This window comes from Medicago sativa, chromosome 6 (genome assembly GCF_051527215.1).
Source record: "Medicago sativa cultivar Bolivia chromosome 6, Bolivia_mono, whole genome shotgun sequence".
NCBI classification, from domain to species: domain Eukaryota; kingdom Viridiplantae; phylum Streptophyta; class Magnoliopsida; order Fabales; family Fabaceae; genus Medicago; species Medicago sativa.
In genome coordinates this window covers 4,794,457-4,815,094 of record NC_140754.1, presented here as the reverse complement: position 1 = coordinate 4,815,094, position 20,638 = coordinate 4,794,457, and the positions used below count along the sequence as shown (strand labels likewise).

General features: G+C 34.0%; 1 protein-coding gene across 2 annotated transcripts in view; it reads right to left on the bottom strand.

Annotated features, from left to right (window-relative positions):
• LOC146912228 (ABC transporter B family member 15-like) overlaps positions 1-20,381 on the bottom strand; it is a 30,378-nt gene extending 9,997 nt beyond the window's left edge. For both annotated transcript variants that reach the window (XM_085719919.1, XM_085719918.1), the window contains exon 1: positions 20,059-20,381. Coding sequence is in view for 1 of the 2 variants with exons in the window: in XM_085719918.1 (XP_085576044.1) it covers positions 20,059-20,298 (240 nt within the window). In the remaining variant the exon portion in view is untranslated. The remainder of the gene's footprint in view (positions 1-20,058) is intronic.
• Positions 20,382-20,638: the final 257 nt, after the last annotated feature.

The window sequence follows — 20,638 nt, the reverse complement described above, 5'->3', positions numbered from 1 at the left end:
CACCATATCTCGCCACCAACACCCTATACCATAACCCTCCTCTATCCACTAACAACCTCCAACCCCATCTCCCTAATAAAGCTAAGTTAAACTCCTTCAACCGCCTCACCCCCAAACCTCCGTACTCCTTTTGTAAACAAACAGAGCTCCAAGCAATCCAGGAAATTTTCCTGCTATCCTCACACCCTCCCCAAAAAAATTTATTTAAAATAGATTCAATGGAAGAGATTATACTGACGGAGCTTTAAAGAAAGAAAGAGCATATACAGGAATTGAGGTCAGAACAGACTTGAGAAGTACCAACCGCCCCCCCGATAGATAGGAATCGACTTTGCCACCCCGACAATCTGGATTTAATAGCTGACACCACAGGTTCCCAAAACGCTAGTCTCCGCGGATCCCCTCCAATCGATAAACCAAGATACAAGAACGGAATTTTACCGACTTTACAGTTGAGGATGGACGCCGCCTCTGACAACCACGAGTCACCAATATTAATACCCACCAGTAGGCTTTTATGGAAATTTACTTTCAGACCTGACATCTCCGCAAACAAAGTCAACACCGCCCTTCATAACTCTTCATCCCTACTAACAACGTATCATCGGCAAATTGCAAATGGGAAACCTTTACCGCGTCTGAATTGCCTACCCCAAACCCCGCATACAAGTTATTATCCACAACCGCCTTCATCATAACATTCAGGCCCTCTGCTGCTAACAGGAAGAGGAAAGGAGAAAGAGGGTCTCCTTGACGCAAACCCCTTTTCAACGGAAATTCGTCTGTGGGGCTTCCATAAACAAGAATTGAAGCAGTTGCAGTAGTGACGCATTCTTTGATCCATTTCCTCCATAACACCGGGAAAGCCATCTTTCGCATTACCTCCTCTAAGTACCCCCAATCCACCGAGTCATATGCTTTTTCAAAGTCTACTTTAAAAAGCATCAACTCCTTTTTCATCTTGCGTGCTTCATCAACCACCTCATTAGCAATTAAAATACCATCAAGAATCTGTCTGTTTTTCACAAAAGCTGTCTGCGACTCTGACACAACCTTACCGATAACAGTTCTCAAACAATTGGCCAACACTTTAGCCAAAATTTTATACAGACAACTAACCAGTGATATAGGCCGGAAATCATTTACTTTCTGAGGGCTGTCAACTTTCGGAATAAGAACTATGAACGTAGAGTTAATTCCTCTTGTCAATTTACCATTCCGATGAAAGTCTGATAAAAAACGCATAACATCTCCTTTAAGCTCTTCCCAAAACTCCTTGATAAAACCAAAGTTCACACCATCTGGCCCAGGACTTTTATAGCTGTCACAGTCCCAGACTGCTTCTTTGACTTCCCCCTCTGAGAAAGGTTTCACAAGACCGCTACCTTCCGCATAAGAGAGAGTATTAAAATTCAAACTTCCGACCCCTGGCCTCTGAACATGTTGCGCCTCATAATGGTCCCTAAAATGATAGAATATTGCATCCCGAATAGGCTGCACACCCTCCACGAGATTACCATTCACCATCAGAGAAACAATGGCATTTCTTCTTCGCCGACTAGATAAAACAGAATGAAAATATTTTGAATTAGCGTCACCATCTTTTAACCAAAGGATTCTTGACTGTTGCCAACTAATACTAGTACTAACACGTGACAAAAAATGAATGTCATGCGTTACACCCTTCAATTCCTCAATTTCTTCCACTGACAACCCATCTTCCTCCCCTTTCTCATCCAATTGCTCTAGTCGATTTTTTAAGACATCAATTTGTCCCGGAATATTCTTAATGTGACCTGAGTGCCACTCCCTCAAAGCATGCTTAATCAACTTCAATTTTTCTCTGATAACAAACCCGCCCCATCCCTCAATTTGGAATGAATGCCATTTATCTTTCACAAACTGTTTGTAACCGGGTACCTCTTGCCAACATTTCAACATTCTAGACGGTCGGGGTCCCCAATTTTCCTCATCAACAGACAACTGAAGAGGACAATGATCAGAGAGGCCCCGGAGAAGAGCCACCTGAAAGCAATTTGGCCACTGCAAACCCCACTCTTCTGAGAGCAAAAATCGATCCAACCTGCTCATTGTTGTGCCATCCCCTTTAAACCACGTATATCGACGACCACATAACGGCAAATCAATCAAACCGTTGTCTTCAATAAACATGCTGAAATGAGGAGTTACTTAAACACCATTCCCCCCTCGAATAGATCGACGTTCCTCCATATTACGAACCGCATTAAAGTCCCCACACACACAAACCTTCTCACCCCTTAACAAAAGAAGTTTTGATGACACTGAAACCCATAACGCCTGATTCGCCCGGGATTCACACGGTGCATAAATATTGAACAAATAAAACACCTCATTTGTCCGAATAAATCTTCCATGAATTTGTAACACATGTTCGAAACTAACGGAGGACCACACCTCTACTTCCATAGTATCCCACAATGTCAACAACCCCCCCGATGCCCCTGTTGACGGCCGATAAGAATAAGCATGATTCGAATCACCCCACAAAGACTTACTCAAAATATCATCAACTACCACTTGTTTAGTCTCTTGTAAACATAAAATGAAAGGATTTTTTTCTGCCACCAACTTTCTCACTTCCTTCCTCTTTTCAGCTCCCCCTAACCCCCGCACATTCCAAGAAATTAACTTCATTACACACACGCACCCCGCCGACCCCCACCACCACACCCAACCACCTACTCTTCCTCATCCACCATATCCACTCCCTCCACCACCGGCCTCAACACTGGCCCATTATCAACAACTTTAGGACGAGATAACACACTAAATTTATTATGATTGTTTCCTTTTAATGAAACACCAATAACAGCTCCGATATCCTTTATATCCTCTGCATTTGTCTCCTCATTACCCCGAAGAACCACCCAATTTTGCCAATCCTTATTCACTGAAGCCATAGAAGAAGATTCAATATTAGTACCTTGTGTAACCTCCTCTAGCGATCTTGTAACTCTCTCTCTTTGACGTCGACGGTTCCGAATTTTCTGTTTCAGCACCTTCATAATTTTAGAGTCATGTAACACCTTCATAACCTCTTCTCTATCTTTACTAGGTAGCCTGGCAACCTTTTTTAAAGTGAGTACCGGATGTCGAAGCACACCCCCCGCCTTTTTTTTGATTGCATTTCCTGTACTACCTGACACCTTCGTTACCTTCTTGATACGCTTATTTTTAGTCGAGATGAGTCCCACATCACCTTTTTGGATATTTTGTAGCCACTCAACACTCCACGGTCCAAGTCATGTGATATTGTTCCAAATTTGATTTCTCAAATAAATATATGAATTGCTTTGTTTCTTCTTTGGTTTATGGTTTCAGTTAAAATTATGAATTGAAAGAAGGTATTTATTTTTTACCTTTGACGTGTGTTTTTTTTTTTTGAACCCGTGACGTGATTTTCTTTTAATCATACATATGATTGATTGAATATGGAATATAAAATTTTTGTTTCAGCAAGTGCAATTTTTTTTTTGTTGCATAAGGAAAAATTTTATTATAAGATTTTTGAGTCCTCTTTCGGAATTCGGGACTGTCGCAAATTTTTTCAATGATTAAGTTTCTTTTCATTTTATGTGTTCCGATTGGGTCTGTGTGACCTTTATTACTTGCAAAGAATTGGTTGATCAAATTATTTCAACTGATTCCTTCATACGCTAATGATCCTTAGACATCAGCCATATTTGTTTTCGTTTTTTGTTTAACAGTATTGTCGTTACCTGCTAAATTTTATGGATCCAATTTTTTTATTTGTGTGGATTTTTTGGTTTCCTTCCACAACTTTTGTGGATCATAATGTGTCCTGTTTTCATGTTAATTGATTTCATATGAATTTGGATAAATCATATTAAAAGTTTTCAGTTTCAGTGAGCAAAAATTATTTTTGTTTGTTATAAAATTACGGCTGATTAAATCTTTGGGTCCGTCTATAAAGCTTCAGAATTTTTTTATAGATAAGGATGCATATTTATAGCTAATGAAGTATTTGAATCATGTTTTGTAGCACATTAGCACACTTTGGTTTGTTTTAGAAGGATTGCCATGACATTCTTTTTTCTTATTTGGATCGAGTTTGTTGCATTTATATGTATTTGTGCACTATTGAGATTTAATAATAATTTTTTTTTTTTTGGTTACAAGATTTAATAATAATTTGATTTTGATTTTGATTTTGTTAATTTGATTTAAATCAAATCTTTTGGTTAATATACTTTTCAAACATCATTATCATATTTTGTTGTTTAATTTCTGTTTGAAATTAGTTTTGATTCACCAAGATTTCGTACATAAAATTTATTTTGAAAAGTAGGCACATTAAGATTAAAATATATTTGTGATATATTTGTTGCCTTTTAATAATGAATTTCAAAATATTATGAACATTTTTTTTGTACATAAGGTAAGAATTTGGTTCTTTAAAGTTTGAGAAATAATAATTCTAGTTTTGTTTGTTTATTTATAAACATAAAGCATATTTCCTTATTTAGGAAATAATTGAGTCTAGAGTTATTCATTATTTTATTTAAAGAATCAATTGGTATATATGAGTCAATTGTGGCATGAATATTTTGTTGTATATAAGATTCAATTTTCTTTTGATTTGAAATTGAATATTTTTCTTATAGCATGATTATGATGTTAAAGTTTATTATTATTAAGTTTTCTACAATAATATTTTGTCTTATCATGCATTTTGAATATATTTCATGCTATGTTTGTTGTTGCTTTATGCGATATATGTAAATGTATTTTCATACACACATTGGTGTGATTTGTGACTTGCATCTTCTTTTCATTGCATCTTTTTTTTTTCTTTTCAATTCTTGTGAATTTGTCTTCACACTTAAGGGTTGTTGAGTGGCCTAATAGTTACACAACGACATAAAGAACTAATTCGGTTTACATTATGTCGATAGTGCCTTGTGAATTTAAGACATTTCCCATTTGCCTTGTAAAATTCAGACCATCCCCATTTAAATTCATTTATTGAATTGTCTAGTAATTTTGATTGAGTTGGTTGAAACAACAAGTAAAGTAACCTCTGTTGCGTAGATTTGATTCAGTTGGAATTATAAAAGATGTAGTATGTAATTGTTCATGCGAGCTGTTTTAGTCGGCCAAAAGGAAGGCACAGTTTGGCCGAATAATTACATACATGCGATGGTAAATATGCGGTAATTATTAAGTTTTTCCATGTGGATAATGAGGATGTCAAAAGACACTCATTATCTGACCGGACTTCTTAAGTTTTATCCATGTGGATAATGAGGATGTCAAAAGGCACCCATTATCTGACAGGACTTATTACCATATTTGATCATTGCGTTGAGATTATCATTTGCAGTCAAAAGATTGTGTTTTAATGGTGCTTTGGTATCTTGTTTTTGGTCTTTTAATTTACAACTTGTGATGATAAATATGTGATAATTCTTAAATTTTTCATGTGGGTAATGAGGATGTCTAAAGGCACCCATTATCTGACAAGACTTATTAAGTTTTTCCATGTGGGTAATGAGGATGTCAAAAGGCACCCATTATCTGACAGGACTTATTACCAATATTTGATCATTGCACTGAGAGTACCGCTCGCAATTAATTCTTAGCAATCAAAAGATTGTGTTTTAATGGTGCGTTTGGTATCTTGTTTTTTGTCTTTTAATTTACAAATAAAGATCAATTGTGCATGTCTTACAATTAATTAATTTTGACATGTCGTGAATGTAAACTCATTTAAGTATTTAAGAGTTTACATCTACACTTGTGATGGTAAACACATGACAATTATAAGAATTTATTCTTGTCAAAGTAATTTGTCATTGTTTGATCATTGCTATAAAATACCACTAGCAATTGATATTATTGTTTAAAGACTTGATATTGATGATGCACTAGGTATTTTAGTGAGTGCTTTTGCTACTCTTGTTCTCTATAAACTAATATAGTTTATGTATCTGCTAATTTGAGTTAAATTCTTTAACTCTTAAAATTCTAATTTAGGATTTAAAGAAGAACATTAATATTGTTCTTGGATCTAGACCTTAAATAAGGATGGTGAAACTCACATTCTCTCACAAATTCAGCATCTAATGTGAGAATCAAGTTTGGCAAGTGAGTATACACCAAATCTCATAGGTCATATGATATCATAAAGCTAAAATATCATATGTATTAGAGGTGTTATTTAAGATGACAAAATTTTTGTCATATTTTCTTTGCCTAAACTAAAGTGCTTTTAAAGCAATATAGAGAAAGACATGCTCTCATTGGAGAGTGGCTATTTTATTAAGGTTATTAAGCAAAGAAAATTTTAGGAGCACGTTATGTATATATTTATTCTTGCTAAGACACTATGATTTCGACTATCATATGACTTGTTAGAAAATTCAGTAATTTTGACTATCATATGACTTGTTTGAGAATTCAGTATTTAGTATTCTCTTTGCACAATTAAGTTTATAACTGTTTCAGTTAGAAAAGATCATTTAAATGATCAATTCATAAAGTGTGCAAATAAGGAAAAGTTGAAGCAAGAGAAAATAAAATAGTGTTCATTCGGAAAATACCTCAAAAGATAAGGGCAAATAAAGAAAAGTAGTCTTGACTGACTTATGTCCAATGATGTTGAAAGATATATCAATTTGGAATGGACAAAGTCGATAAAGATTTATTTATTCATTTTTGAACTATTTTTTAGATCGTCATTAATGGATTATTTTTTTATTTAAAAGACAATTTGGTGAATCATTACTTAGATTGTTTTTTGTTTTAAGTTGAATGAATCAAGATATTTTATATTTTTTATTTTATGATGATTCAATGTGTCTTTTAAGTTTAATTATTGAAGTCAATTCAGTTATGACTTGTGACATTCTATATTGTTTAAGGGTTTGAACACTATAAGTTTTCGTCCCACAATTAAGAAAATTTGAGACATAAATTTTTAAGTTTTCTTGAGGATATTGAGTTTGGGGGAGAGATATGCTTTTAGAACAAAATTGAATGAGGAAAAATTAGTTCTAAACTAATTCATTTAGTTACTATTATTATAGTACATTTGTATCCTCACGAGGACATTATTGTGCTTCCTCTCACTTAAGTTAAGAAATTATTTCGTATAGATCAAACTCAACACCCTCAAGAACTAGGGATTCTAGTGTCATTAAGAATTGACTGAAAAGAGAAATTCTATTGAGTTTAATTGAAACTATTAGGACAGTCATGATACTAGTTTGCTTATTATAATTTTGGAGCTGCATAAGATGAATTTCAATTTAGTGTTTCTTAATGGTGACATTAATGATACAATATGGTGCAGTTGAATAAAGCTTTTGTGTCAATTGATACAAAGTAGATGATTTTCAAAGTCATGCAATCCACTTTTAAGTTAAGAAATTTGTCTATTTAGTGTTACCACAAATTCTCATAAAGTAATTGTCTCATTTGGTTTTGAGATAATATTATGGAGAATTGTGGATTTAGTAAGCTCAGTGGGAGTAAAATTATATTTTGAGTTTAATATGTCAATTTTATTTTATTTAGTCAACAAAGATATATATTATTTATGTGAAACCAAGAAAATCTCTAACGAAAGTTTAACAATGAAAGATCTTGGGGACACTTCTTTTGTATCAAGTTTTAGATACTTAGAGATTACTCTCAAGGTATCCTTCAGATGTCACAAAAGATTTATATCAATAAGTTGAAAATAAATTGACATATAAGTTATGAGTGACCTTAATCATCGAGAGAGACTTTTCAGTCTCAAATATTGCCCATTAGGAAGTTTATGAATTCAGAAATTTAAGTATTTTCCGAAGCTTTGCCTATAAAATATTTTTTATGTATGATCTTATTCATATGCATTTGGAAATAGCATATATAATAACCTATAAAATATTTTTTATGTATGATCTTATTTATATGCATTTGGAAATAGCATATATAATAAGATTGTTTGACAGATACTTGAGCAATTCAAAGTTTGAATTGTTGAAAAGGCAACCATAAGGACTATTTAAAGAGAACAAGAGAGCTTATGCTCACATAAGATATCTGACAATTTGGAGATCATTTGTGTGTCAGACTTTGGCTTTTGGATGTAAGTGTTGGAATATTTTATTATTTAATAATATTCCAATATCATTATGTGGGCAAATATCGTAATAATAATTATATTAGTTATTTATCAATTTAGAGCCTTAATTGATTAGTGATCAAATTAAGTAATAAGGCTAATTAGATTTCTATTTTGGATAATTAATTATTTAATTAGTTGATATGGACTCAATGAGTGGATGTCTGGATGGCCCATTAACGGAATAATGGGAAACCCTAATGGCCATCCAATATAAAAGAGGCTATGGTCCCCAATACACCGTACACGGCAAACTCTCTCTTCTCCCATCTGAAGAGAACTTGAGGCATAAAGGTACCGGTTGAGGAAGAACCAAATTAGCCGCCGCTAACAAAAGTTGTGTATTTCAGATCACGGTTTCTCCTCGTTGCTGTTGATGTGTATTTCAGATCACGGTTTCTCCTCGTTGCTGTTGAGAGGGATGCCATCAAAGCTTCATCCAGGTATTCCTTATACCTAATTCTTAATATCCTTGATAAATCAAACATGTCGTAGATCCGATCATAATCATGTTCAATGTTTTGTTTGCTTCCGCTATTGATTCATGGTTATTGAACATGCTTTATGAAATTTGTTTTATTAATACCTAAATTTCCAACAAGTGGTATCAGAGCGGTCTTCATGATTTGATTTATTGAGATACATCTATTTTCTTTGTATGTTATTCATATTTGGGTCTTACGTTGTTTACCCAAATTTTATGAACCCTAACTTATTGACTTTAGATATGAATCGATGTAATTTTGTACGTATGGCTTTCATGTGTGAATCTTTTAGTTTTCGATTTTAATTATCTTTTCTGTTTTGGAATCAACCGGATTGATAAATGATATGTACCTTGTAGTAGTTTTCACTTTTGAGATTGCCAATTACCATGTTGTTGTGTCGTTTGAGTTATTTTTATAATGATAATTCAATTAGAAATATATTGTTGGTGCTAAGCCTAGTAATTGAAACATGGGGTTGCGATTCTATTTGCAAATTATTTTTCCTCCTTTTCTTCTAAAACTGCAAAGGTGAATCAGTGATGCTTTGCTTGACTGAATTGCGTTGATTATTCAATTTATTTCTTTCAATCATGTTTTGGCTATCAAGGGTAAGGATCTTTTTTCTGGCAAAGACTTTATTATTTTTAATGTTTATGCACCGTGTGACTTGGTGACGAAGAAGATTTTGTGGGGTAATCTGTTATCGCACATTCAGAGTAACAGTGATGTTTGCATTTGTGTCTGTGGGGACTTTAATTCAGTGCGTAGTCTTGATGAAAGAAAAGGGCGATCGGATTTTTCTAGACAACCGGATTCCGAGGTCTTTAATACATTCATTAATGAAAGCCTGCTATTTGATTTGCCTTTATGCGGAAGACTGTTTACTTGGTATAAAGGAGATGGTGTTTCCATGAGTAGATTGGATAGATTTTTGTTGTCAAATAAGTGGTGTGACGTGTGGCCGAACTGTATTCAGGTTGCTTATCAACGGGGACTTTCTGATCACGTCCCGTTGATGTTGTGTGTTGATGAATCAAATTGGGGACCTCGGCCTTTGAAAATGCTTAAATGTTGGTCGGATCTTCCAGGTTATGCAGACTATGTTCGTGAGAAATGGGCAACGTTTGACTGTCACGGGTGGGCTGGTTTTGTGCTTCAACAGAAATTGAAAATGATTAAATCCAATTTAAAGGAGTGGCATTCTAATCATGTACGGAATATGGATGGTAGGATGAAGGAGGTCAAAGCTAAAATGTCTGTGTTAGATGCAAAAGCAGAAACCGCAAGTCTCCAAGAAACGGAGGTCACCGAGCTTCATGATCTATCTGTTTCGTTACACTCTTTGGCTCGTATGCAAAATAGTATTAACTGGCAGAATTCGAGGATGAAGTGGTTGTCGGAAGGGGATGCAAACTCCAAATATTTTCATAATTACATGTCCCATCGGAGGTGTCATAATGCTATTCATTCGGTGACTGTCGACGGTGGTATTGTTGAGGGGGTTCATGACATTCGTGCAACTGTTTTTAATTATTTCTCAAATCACTTTAAGTCCAGAGGTGTTGTGCGGCCAGGTGTTGATGGTCTTAATTTTCGGAAGCTTTCTTTCGCGGAAGCGGGGATGTTAACCAGGCCGTTTTGTATTGAGGAAGTGAAACAAGCAGTCTGGGACTGCGACAGTTATAAGAGCCCTGGTCCTGACGGTGTTAGCTTTGGTTTTGTAAAGGAATTTTGGAGCCTATTAAAAGATGATTTGTTAAGGTTTATGGTTGAGTTCCACCGCAATGGTAAGCTGTCAAAGGGTATCAATTCTACTTTCATTGCTCTCATACCGAAGGTGAATAGTCCGCAAAGGCTGAATGATTTTCGACCTATTTCTTTGGTCGGATGTCTGTATAAAATTCTTGCTAAGGTTCTAGCAAATAGATTGCGGTCGGTGGTAGGTAGTGTGGTTTCTGAGTCTCAGTCAGCGTTTGTTAAAGGTAAACAGATTCTGGATGGTATTTTAGTTGCAAATGAAGCAGTTGATGAAGCGACCCGGTTGAAAAAAGAGCTTCTTTTGTTTAAAGTTGATTTTGAGAAAGCTTACGATTCTGTGGATTTAAATTACCTGGACTCTGTAATGGCAAACATGAACTTCCCAAAACTGTGGCGGAAGTGGATTTCTGAATGTGTCGGATCAGCAAAGGCGTCTGTTTTAGTGAATGGTAGCCCGACGGATGAGTTTCCTCTTGAGCGGGGATTGCGTCAGGGTGATCCACTATCGCCCTTTTTATTCTTGTTAGCTGCTGAGGGTTTTAATGTCCTAATGAAGGCTGTCGAAGGGGCACACCTCTTTACTGGGTACGGTTTGGGTGCCAATGCCGAGGTGCGGTTGACACATTTACAGTTTGTGGATGACACATTAATTATTGGTGAGAAAAGTTGGTTGAATGTACGTACTATGAGGTCGGTGTTGCTTTTATTTGAGGAGTTGTCAGGTTTAAAAGTGAATTTTCATAAAAGTATGTTGACTGGAGTTAATATTACTGCTTCTTGGTTGTCGGAGGCTGCTTCTTTGATGAGATGTCGCAAAGGTGCCATTCCTTTTACTTATTTGGGGCTGCCTATTGGAGGTGATTCTCGAAAAATCTCTTTTTGGAAGCCTGTTGTTGATCGCATTGTCTCCCGCTTGTCGTCGTGGAACCATAAGTTTCTTTCCTTTGGTGGTCGTTTGGTACTTCTGAAATCTGTCCTGTCTTCACTGCCAGTTTACTTTCTTTCCTTTTTCAAAGCCCCTGCAGGTATAATTTCTTCTATTGAATCTGTTTTTAAAATTTTTTTTTGGGGGGGTGGTGAGGACTTTAGGAAAATTGCTTGGATAAATTGGGAGTCAATTTGTACTCCTAAGGAGGATGGAGGGTTGGGGGTTAAGAGATTGGGTGCTTTTAATTTATCGTTAATGGGTAAGTGGTGTTGGAGAATGCTGATTGATAAAGATGGGTTGTGGTATCAAGTCTTAAAAGCTCGGTATGGTGAGGAGGGGGGTAGGCTGAAAGAGGGTGATCGTCACTCTTCGGCTTGGTGGAGGTCGTTGTGTAGGATCCGAGAGGGGGTTGGTGAGGGTGTTGGTAGGTGGTTTGATAATAATATACGCAGGGTGGTTGGAAATGGGAGGGAGACTTTTTTCTGGCATGATATTTGGGTGGGGGACATTCCTTTAAAATATAAATTTCCTCGTCTTTTTGACTTGTCTGTCGATAAGGAGTGTTCGGTGGATACGATGAGGAGGGTGGTAGAGGTCGGTGATGGGAGGGAGGGTCTTTGGCGTAGGCGATTGTTGGCATGGGAGGAGGAGAGTGAGAGGGAGTGTTTTATGTTACTCAATAACTTTGTGTTTCAGGAAAATGTAGAGGACACTTGGAAGTGGCTGTTAGATACGATGCATGGATACTCAGTTCGTGGGGTCTACCGCTTCCTTACCACTACGACTGATGTGCGTGATAGGTCGCATGTTGTTGACATTTGGCATCAGCAGATACCATCTAAGATCTCCGTGTTCGTGTGGCGCCTTCTCCGCAATCGTCTTCCAACAAAGGACAATTTGGTTCGCCGTAGGGTTCTTTCTCAGGAGGAGGCAGCGTGTGTGTTTGGTTGTGGGAGTCCAGAGACAGCTAATCACTTATTCTTGGGTTGTGCCGCAGCCGACTCTCTTTGGTCCCAGGTGTGGCTTTGGCTGGGCATCTCTTGTGTCTCACATGCCGACATTTTCCATCATTATACTCAGTTTGTTAATTTGCCTGGTTTGCATAGTTCTACACTTTTGTTCTTCCGGATCATTTGGTTTACCTCTGTATGGGTTATTTGGAAGGAACGGAATGACCGTGTGTTTAACAACATGGCTTCGACACCTTCTACCCTCATTGAGAAGGTCAAATTTACCTCCTTTTCTTGGTTAAAGTCAAAACAGGCAACCTTTCTGTATTGTTATCATGACTGGTGGAAACAACCGCTCCTTTGTATGGGCGTCCATCTGTAGTTTCGTCAGGTTGTTGTTTTTCGGTGGGTGCTTCGCTTTGCTCTATTTCGGCTAGCACCTTCTCCTTGTAAATACTGTTGAGTGGTTTCCCTGTTTGCACGCCTTGTGCGGGGTTATCCACTACTTGTTAATATATATATCATTTTTGTTTGTTCAAAAAAAAAATTATTTAAGTATGATTTTTTTTTTATGTTTAATTTGAAACAAATCTTTATGTTCGATTTAATTTTGTAAAATAAATCAGGTCTGGCAAATATTTTCTATTCGGTTTGAAAATTAATTTACAGTAATTGGTGTGAATTTTGCCAGTCACATATTTGAGTTAAACTAATATTTTGAAGTTTATTTCTTTTTTGTAACTTTGGATTTGATCCGATATAAAGGTTTTTTTTTTTTTTGAGCAAATCCGATATAAAGGTTGTTGCTAAAGACTCAAAATATCATGTATGTTTTTTTTTTTTTAAACCACTGTTATAGCGTAGGCAGTATCTCGCCAACAAATAGGGATATGGAATTGACAAAAGAAGATTGGTTATTTGATTTTTTAATCAAGCTTTTTAGGTTAATATAATTTTCAAATATTTTTTGTCATGTTTAGCAACTTAATTTCTATTTGAAATTAGTTTTGATTCAAATAGATGTTGTACATAAAGTTTATTTTGAGATAGTAGATGTATAAAGTTTTTTGATATATATTTGGTCATCATATATCATGTGTGGAAACTTGTTTTTTTTTTTTTTAGTGTTTAATAACACATCTCAAAATATTTTTGAACCAATTGGATAGTACATCATAACATATTTTAGAATGAAGATTTGATTCTTTAATTTTTGAAAATTTGAACTCTAGAAGTGTTTATTTATTTATTTATTTATTTATAAACATATAAAGGTTGTTTTCTTGTTTAGGAAACAATTGAGTCTAAAGTTTTTTTTTTTGACAAGAATTGAGTCTAAAGTTATTCATTATTTTATTTAAAGAATCATTTGGTATATGTGAATCAATTGTGGCATGAATATTTTGGTGTATATAAGATTCAATTTTCTTTTGGTTTGAAATTGAATATTTTTCTTATAGCATGATTATGATGTTATAGTTTATTGTTATTAAGTTTTCTTCAATAATATTTTGTTTTATCATGCATTTTGGATATATTTCATGTTATGGTTCTTGTTGTCACTTTATGCGATATCTGTAAATGTATTGTCATACACACATTGGTGTGATTTTTTTTTTCTGACTTGCATCTTCTATTAAATTCTCGTGAATTTGACTTCACACTTAAGGGTTATCGAGTGACCTTTTGGTTACTTAGCAACATAAAAAACTAATTTGGCCTACATTATGTCAGTAGTGCCTTGTAAATTTAAGACCATTCCCATTTAATTTACTGTGAAATGTCTAGTAATTGCGGTTGTTTTGGTTGAAACAACATGTTGCCAAAGTAACCTCTGTTGCGTAGATTTGATTCAACTGAACTTACAAAAGGCGTAGTATGAAATTATTCATGTGATTTGACGTCGGCCCCAAGGAAGGCACAACTTGACCGGATAGTTCCATACATATGATAGTAAATGTGTGGTGATTATAAAGTAATTTTCCATGTGAATAATAGGATACCCGAAGGTGACTATTATTTGACAGGATTTATCACCCAATTTAATGTATATTAAAATTGTCTAGTAAAATTAGTTGAGTCAGTTGAAACAATAATGTTGCCCAAGTAACCTCTGTTGTGTAAATTGATTTCAATTAAGCTTACAAAAGATGTAGTGTAAAATTATTCATGCGAGCTGTTGTTCGGCCCCAAGGAAGGCGCAACTTGGCCGGATAATTGTGCACTTGCGAGGGTAAATATGTGGTGATTATAACGTAATTATCCATGTGGGTAATAGGATGCCCAAAGGTGACTATTATTTGACAGGACTTATCACCAATGTTTGATCATTGCATTGAGAGTACCACTTGCAGTTAATTCTTAGCAATCCAAAGATTGTGTTTTAATGGTGCATTTGGTATCTTGTTAAGGTCTTTTATTTACAAATAAAGAAGCACATTTCTTTAATATTTAAATATTTAAGAGTTTACATTCACATATATTATGATAAACATATGACAATTATAAGAATATATTCTTTGTCAAAGTAAATTGTCCTTGTTTGATCATTGCTGTAAATTACCATTAGCAATTGATATTATTGTTTAAAGACTTGATATTGATGGTGCACTAGGTATTTTGGTGAGTACTTTAACTACTCTTGTTCTCTTTAAACTAATATAGTTTATGTATCTGCTAATTTGAGTTAAATTCTAATGTAGGATTTAAAGAATAACATTGATATTGTTCTGGGATCTAGACCTTAGATAAGGATGGTAAAACTCACATTCTCTCACAAATTCAGTACCCAATGTGAGAATCAAGTTTGACAAGTGAGTATACACCAAATTCTATAGGTCACATGTGATCGATCATAAAGCTAAGATATCATATATATTTGAGGTGTTATTTAAGAAGACATATTTTTGTCATATTTTCTTTGCTTAAACTAAAGTGCTTTTTAAGCAATATAGAGAAAGACAAGCTCTCATTTGAGAGTGAGTATTTCATTAAGATTATTAGGCAAAGAAAATGTTAGGAGCACATTATGTAAATATTTAATCTTGCTAAGACACTATAATTTATACTATCATATGACTTGTTTGAAAATTCAGTAATTTTGACTATCATATGACTCGTTCGAGAATTCAGTATTCTCTTTGCACAATTAAGTTTTTTAACTGTTCCAGTTAGAAATGATCATTTAAACGATCAATTCATAAAGTGTGCAAATAAGGAAAAGTTGAAGCAAGAGAAAATAAAATAGTGCTCATTCGGAAAATACCTCAAAAGATAAGGGCAAATAAAGAAAGGTAGTCTTGACTGACTTATGTCCAATGATGTTGAAAGATATATCAATTTAGAATGGACAAAGTCGATAAAGATTGCTTTATTCATTTTTTGAACCAATTTTAGATTGTCATTACTAGCTTTTTTGTATTTAAAAGACAATTTGGTGAATCATCATTTGCTTATTTTTTTTTTCTTTCTTTCTTCTTTTTCTCTTTGAATAAGTCATGATATTTTGAGTTCTATTTTCAAATGATGATTCAATGTGTCTTTTAAGTTCAATTATTAGAGTCAATTCAGTTATGACTTGTGACATTCTATATTGTTTAAGGTTTTGAATATTATAAGTTTTTAGTCCCACAAATTAAGAAATTTTTTGAGACATAAATTGTTAAGCTTTCTTGAGGATATTGAGTTTGGGGGAGAGATATTGTTTTAGAACAAAACTGAATGAGGAAGAATTAGTTCTAAACTAATTCATATAGTTACTATTATTATAGTATATTTGGATTCTCATGAGGACATTATTGTTCTTCCTCTCAATCAAGTTAAGAAATTATTTCATATAGATCAAACTCAACACCCTCAAGAACTAGGGATTCTAGTGTCATTAAGAATTGACTGAAAAGAGAAATTCTATTTAGTTTAATTGAATGACTCTATTAGGACAGTCATGATACTAGTTTGCTTACTATAATTTTGGAGTTGCACAAGATGGATTTCAATATAGTGTTTCTTAATGGTGACATTAAATGATGCAATATGGTGCAACTGAATCAAACTTGTGTCAATTGATAGAAAATAGATGGTTTGCAAAGTCATGAAATCCACTTATAAGTTAAGAAATTTGTCTCTTTAGTGTTCCCACAAATTCTCATAAAGTAATTGTCTCATTTGGTTTTGAGATAACATTATGGAGAATTGTGGTTTTATTAAGCTCAGTGGGAGTAAATTTATAGTTCAAGTTTAATGTGTCAATTATATTTTGTTTAGTCAACATTGATATATTAGTTATGTGAAACCAAGAATATCTCTAATGAAAGTTTAGCGATGAAAGATCTTGGGGACACTTCTTTTGTATTAAGTTTTAGATACTTAGAGATTACTCTCAAAGTATCCTTCAGATGTCACAAAAGGTTTATATCAATAAAGTTGAAAATAAATTGACATAATAAATTATAGGTGACAATCACTGAGAGAGACTTTCAGTCTCAAATATTGCCAATTAGAAAATTTATAAATTCAGAAAATTAAGTATTTTCCTACGCTTTGTCTATATGATTTTTATGTATGATCTTATTTATATGCATTTGGAAATAGCATATATAATCAGATTGTTTGCAGATACTTGAACAATTCAAAGTTTGAATTGTTGAAAAGCAACCTTAAGGATTATCAAAGAGAACAAGAGAGCTTATGCTCACATCAGAGATCTGACAATTTGGAGATCATTTTTTGTGTCAGACTCTGACTTTTGGATGCGAGTATATGACATACATCCTAACTCAAGAAATGACTGTAAGTATTTATGTCACTTGGTTGCATATCGTTAAAGGCATTCAAAGACCACTCAATTTATATAGTGACATAATTCAGTCATATAGTTATTTGATAACAAAGTTTATAAGGTTCATTACCTTATAGATTATTGTTGTTGAATGATAGAACAAGTAGAGACAAACTTTATGCTAGCTGATCCGTTATTCAAAGACATGACACATAAGGTCTTTCATATGGTTGTTGTCATTAAGGATCTCTTGGATTAGTGGGAGTCTCTTTTACTTTATGTTCTATACTTTTGTTTTGGTATTGATACAGACTTTATGTTATGATTTTCTGCAGAAATAAAGTTCATGAGGTTATATTTATTATAACCATTTATGTATCATTTTGTGCAAATACTAAATTTGCAAACTTCAGTTTGATCTCACTAAAGTTTTCAGTTGGATCAGTTGGAAATAGACATGATTTAGAGATCACATTACATGAAATTTTCATGCCACTCATCCATATCAATATATGTCATCAAGTGCATTGATATGGTGGTCGTCGGGGTTCTGTCACGTTATATGTCAGTGACGACAGCCGCGGTGGTCCCATTATTAATGTATGAGGTGGACCAGATTGTACGGTTGAAATCTAAAGATAAATAACATTCGGACACGCGCCTAAAGAATTCTGGTATAATTATTAAGATATGTAGCCCAAGTGGGAGATTGTTGGAATATTTTATTATTTAATAATATTCCAATATCATTATGTGGGCAAATATCGTAATAATAATTATATTAGTTATTTATCAATTTAGAGCCTTAATTGATTAGTGATCAAATTAAGTAATAAGGCTAATTAGATTTCTATTTTGGATAATTAATTATTTAATTAGTTGATATGGACTCAATGAGTGGATGTCTGGATGGCCCATTAACAGAATAATGGGAAACCCTAATGGCCATCCAATATAAAAGAGGCTATGATCCCCAATACACCGTACACGGCAAACTCTCTCTTCTCCCCATCTGAAGAGAACTTGAGGCATAAAGGTACCGGTTGAGGAAGAACCAAATTAGCCGCCGCTAACAAAAGTTGTGTATTTCAGATCACGGTTTCTCCTCGTTGCTGTTGATGTGTATTTCAGATCACGGTTTCTCCTCGTTGCTGTTGAGAGGGATGCCATCAAAGCTTCATCCAGGTATTCCTTATACCTAATTCTTAATATCCTTGATAAATCAAACATGTCGTAGATCCGATCATAATCATGTTCAATGTTTTGTTTGCTTCCGCTATTGATTCATGGTTATTGAACATGCTTTATGAAATTTGTTTTATTAAGACCTAAATTTCCAACAGTAAGTAGATAATACACATCCTAACTCAGGAAATGACTGTAAGTATTTATGTCACTTGGTTGCATATAGTAAAAGGTATTGAAAGACCACTTAAGATATATAGTGACATAATTTAGTCATATAGTTGTTCAACAACGTTTATAAAGTTCATTGCCTTATAGATTATTGTTGTTGAATGATAGAACAAGTAGAGACAAACTTTATGCTAGCTGATCCGCTAATCAAAGACATGACACATAAGGTATTTCATATGGTTGTTGTTATTAAGGATGTCTTGGATTAGTGAAAGTCTCTTTTACTTTATGTTCTATATACTTTTGTTTTGGTATTGATACAGACTTTATGTTATGATTTTCTGCAGAAATAAAGTTCATGAGGTTATTTTGTTATAACCATTCTGTATCATTTTGTGCAAATATTGAATTTGCAAACTTCGGTTTGATCTCACTAAAGTTTTCAGTTGGATCAGTTGCAAATATCGTAATAATAATTATATTAGCTATTTATCAATTGTGAGCCTTAATTGATTAGTGATCAAATTAAGTAATAAGGCTATTAGGTTTCTAATTGGATAATTAATTAAATATTTAATTAGTTGATATGGACTCAATGAGTGGATGTCCGGATGGCCCATTAACGGAATAATGGGAAACCCTAATGGCCATCCAATATAAAAGAGGCTATGGTCCCCAATACACCGTACACGACAAACTCTCTCTTCTCCCCATCTGAAGAGAACTTGAGGCATAAAGGTACCGGTTGAGGAAGAACCAAATCAGCCGCCGCTAACGTTCTTGTTTTGTTTCAGATCACCTCTCGCTGTTTACAATTGCCGTTGAAAGGGCTGCCATGAAAGCTTTATCCAGGTATTCCTAATACGCTAATTCTTGATATGCTTGATAAATCAAACATGTCTTAGATTCGTTCATATTTATGTTCAACGTTTTGTTTGCTTCCGCTGTTGATTGTTAATTGTTGAACATGTTTTATGAAATCTGTTTTTATTAAGACCTAAATTTCCAACATACACAACCAAATTACATGGATACCATTGTATTCACCATTAAATTAACCGACAAATTTCATACTCAAATTTATGGTTGCTGAGTTTGAAGAGTAAAAAATTGGAAATTCTAAAGACAGTTTTATAGAGATGATAAAGATAATTTGTTTGAGATTTGAGTTGTCTTCCTTAAAGATATTTGGTAAAAAGACACATGTGCATCTAATATTCATTACTTAAGAGTTAAGTGCTATTTGAGTCAACACTAATTGTCTCGGTCTCCTCTCCTCTATTCCCATCATATCAAGATACAAAGTAACTTCCAACTCTGGTTCATCTAAAGAAAATTTTGCTAATTCAATTCTAACATCATCAAGTGGGTCACACGCATCACGACTAATGTTCCATGATCTTGATTCTCCTTTATTTTTTCTTATTTTTTTAAGGAAAAAAAGAAATTAGGAAACTCATGTTTCCTCTTTTTTTTTTTTTAATGAAAAAACAGAAAACAAAATAATAGATATATAATACCAATTTTAAAAATACTCGACTTTTTACACTTACATTAAAGCTAGAGAAAAAGAAGTTGTATTGTATTGTAACAAAAAACAAAATAGCTAGAGAAAAAGAGATAACCTTATTGATGTTATGTACAAAATTGCTACTTGTTTGGCCAGAAAAACCACCAATAGAGTTCATTATTTTGCTAGTGATTAGCAACACCATAGGGACCATTATGCCATCACCAATAGCCCCAAATGAACCAAAAGCCATTAAAAACCAGTCTAGAACATCAGCATGCATGAAAGTGGACTTAAAAGAACCATTTTTCCTTTTCTTCTTAATAGAAACATTTTTCTGCTCACCACCACCCATTTCAAGTACCTTTTTCTTTTGAAATTATAAATAAAAAAAGCAAACAAAGAGATTAAGGTTTTCTAAGTGACAACTAAATATATATTTGTTTGCTATATTTTCGTGGGATTATATAGGAAAAGAAAGAGTGAGGAGTGGTGGTGGAGACATAAAAAACAGTATATTTTTGAGTGGAAAGTGAGTTGGTATATTATTAAGTGCTGTGTATCTTTGGCTAAGTTATGAATCTTTCTATTTTCTATATATATGGAGTAACATATTTTGTATCAGGCTTCCATGCATTCATGCATTTTTTATGTCATCCAGTTCATATTTAAAATTATAAAATAACAATTAAAAT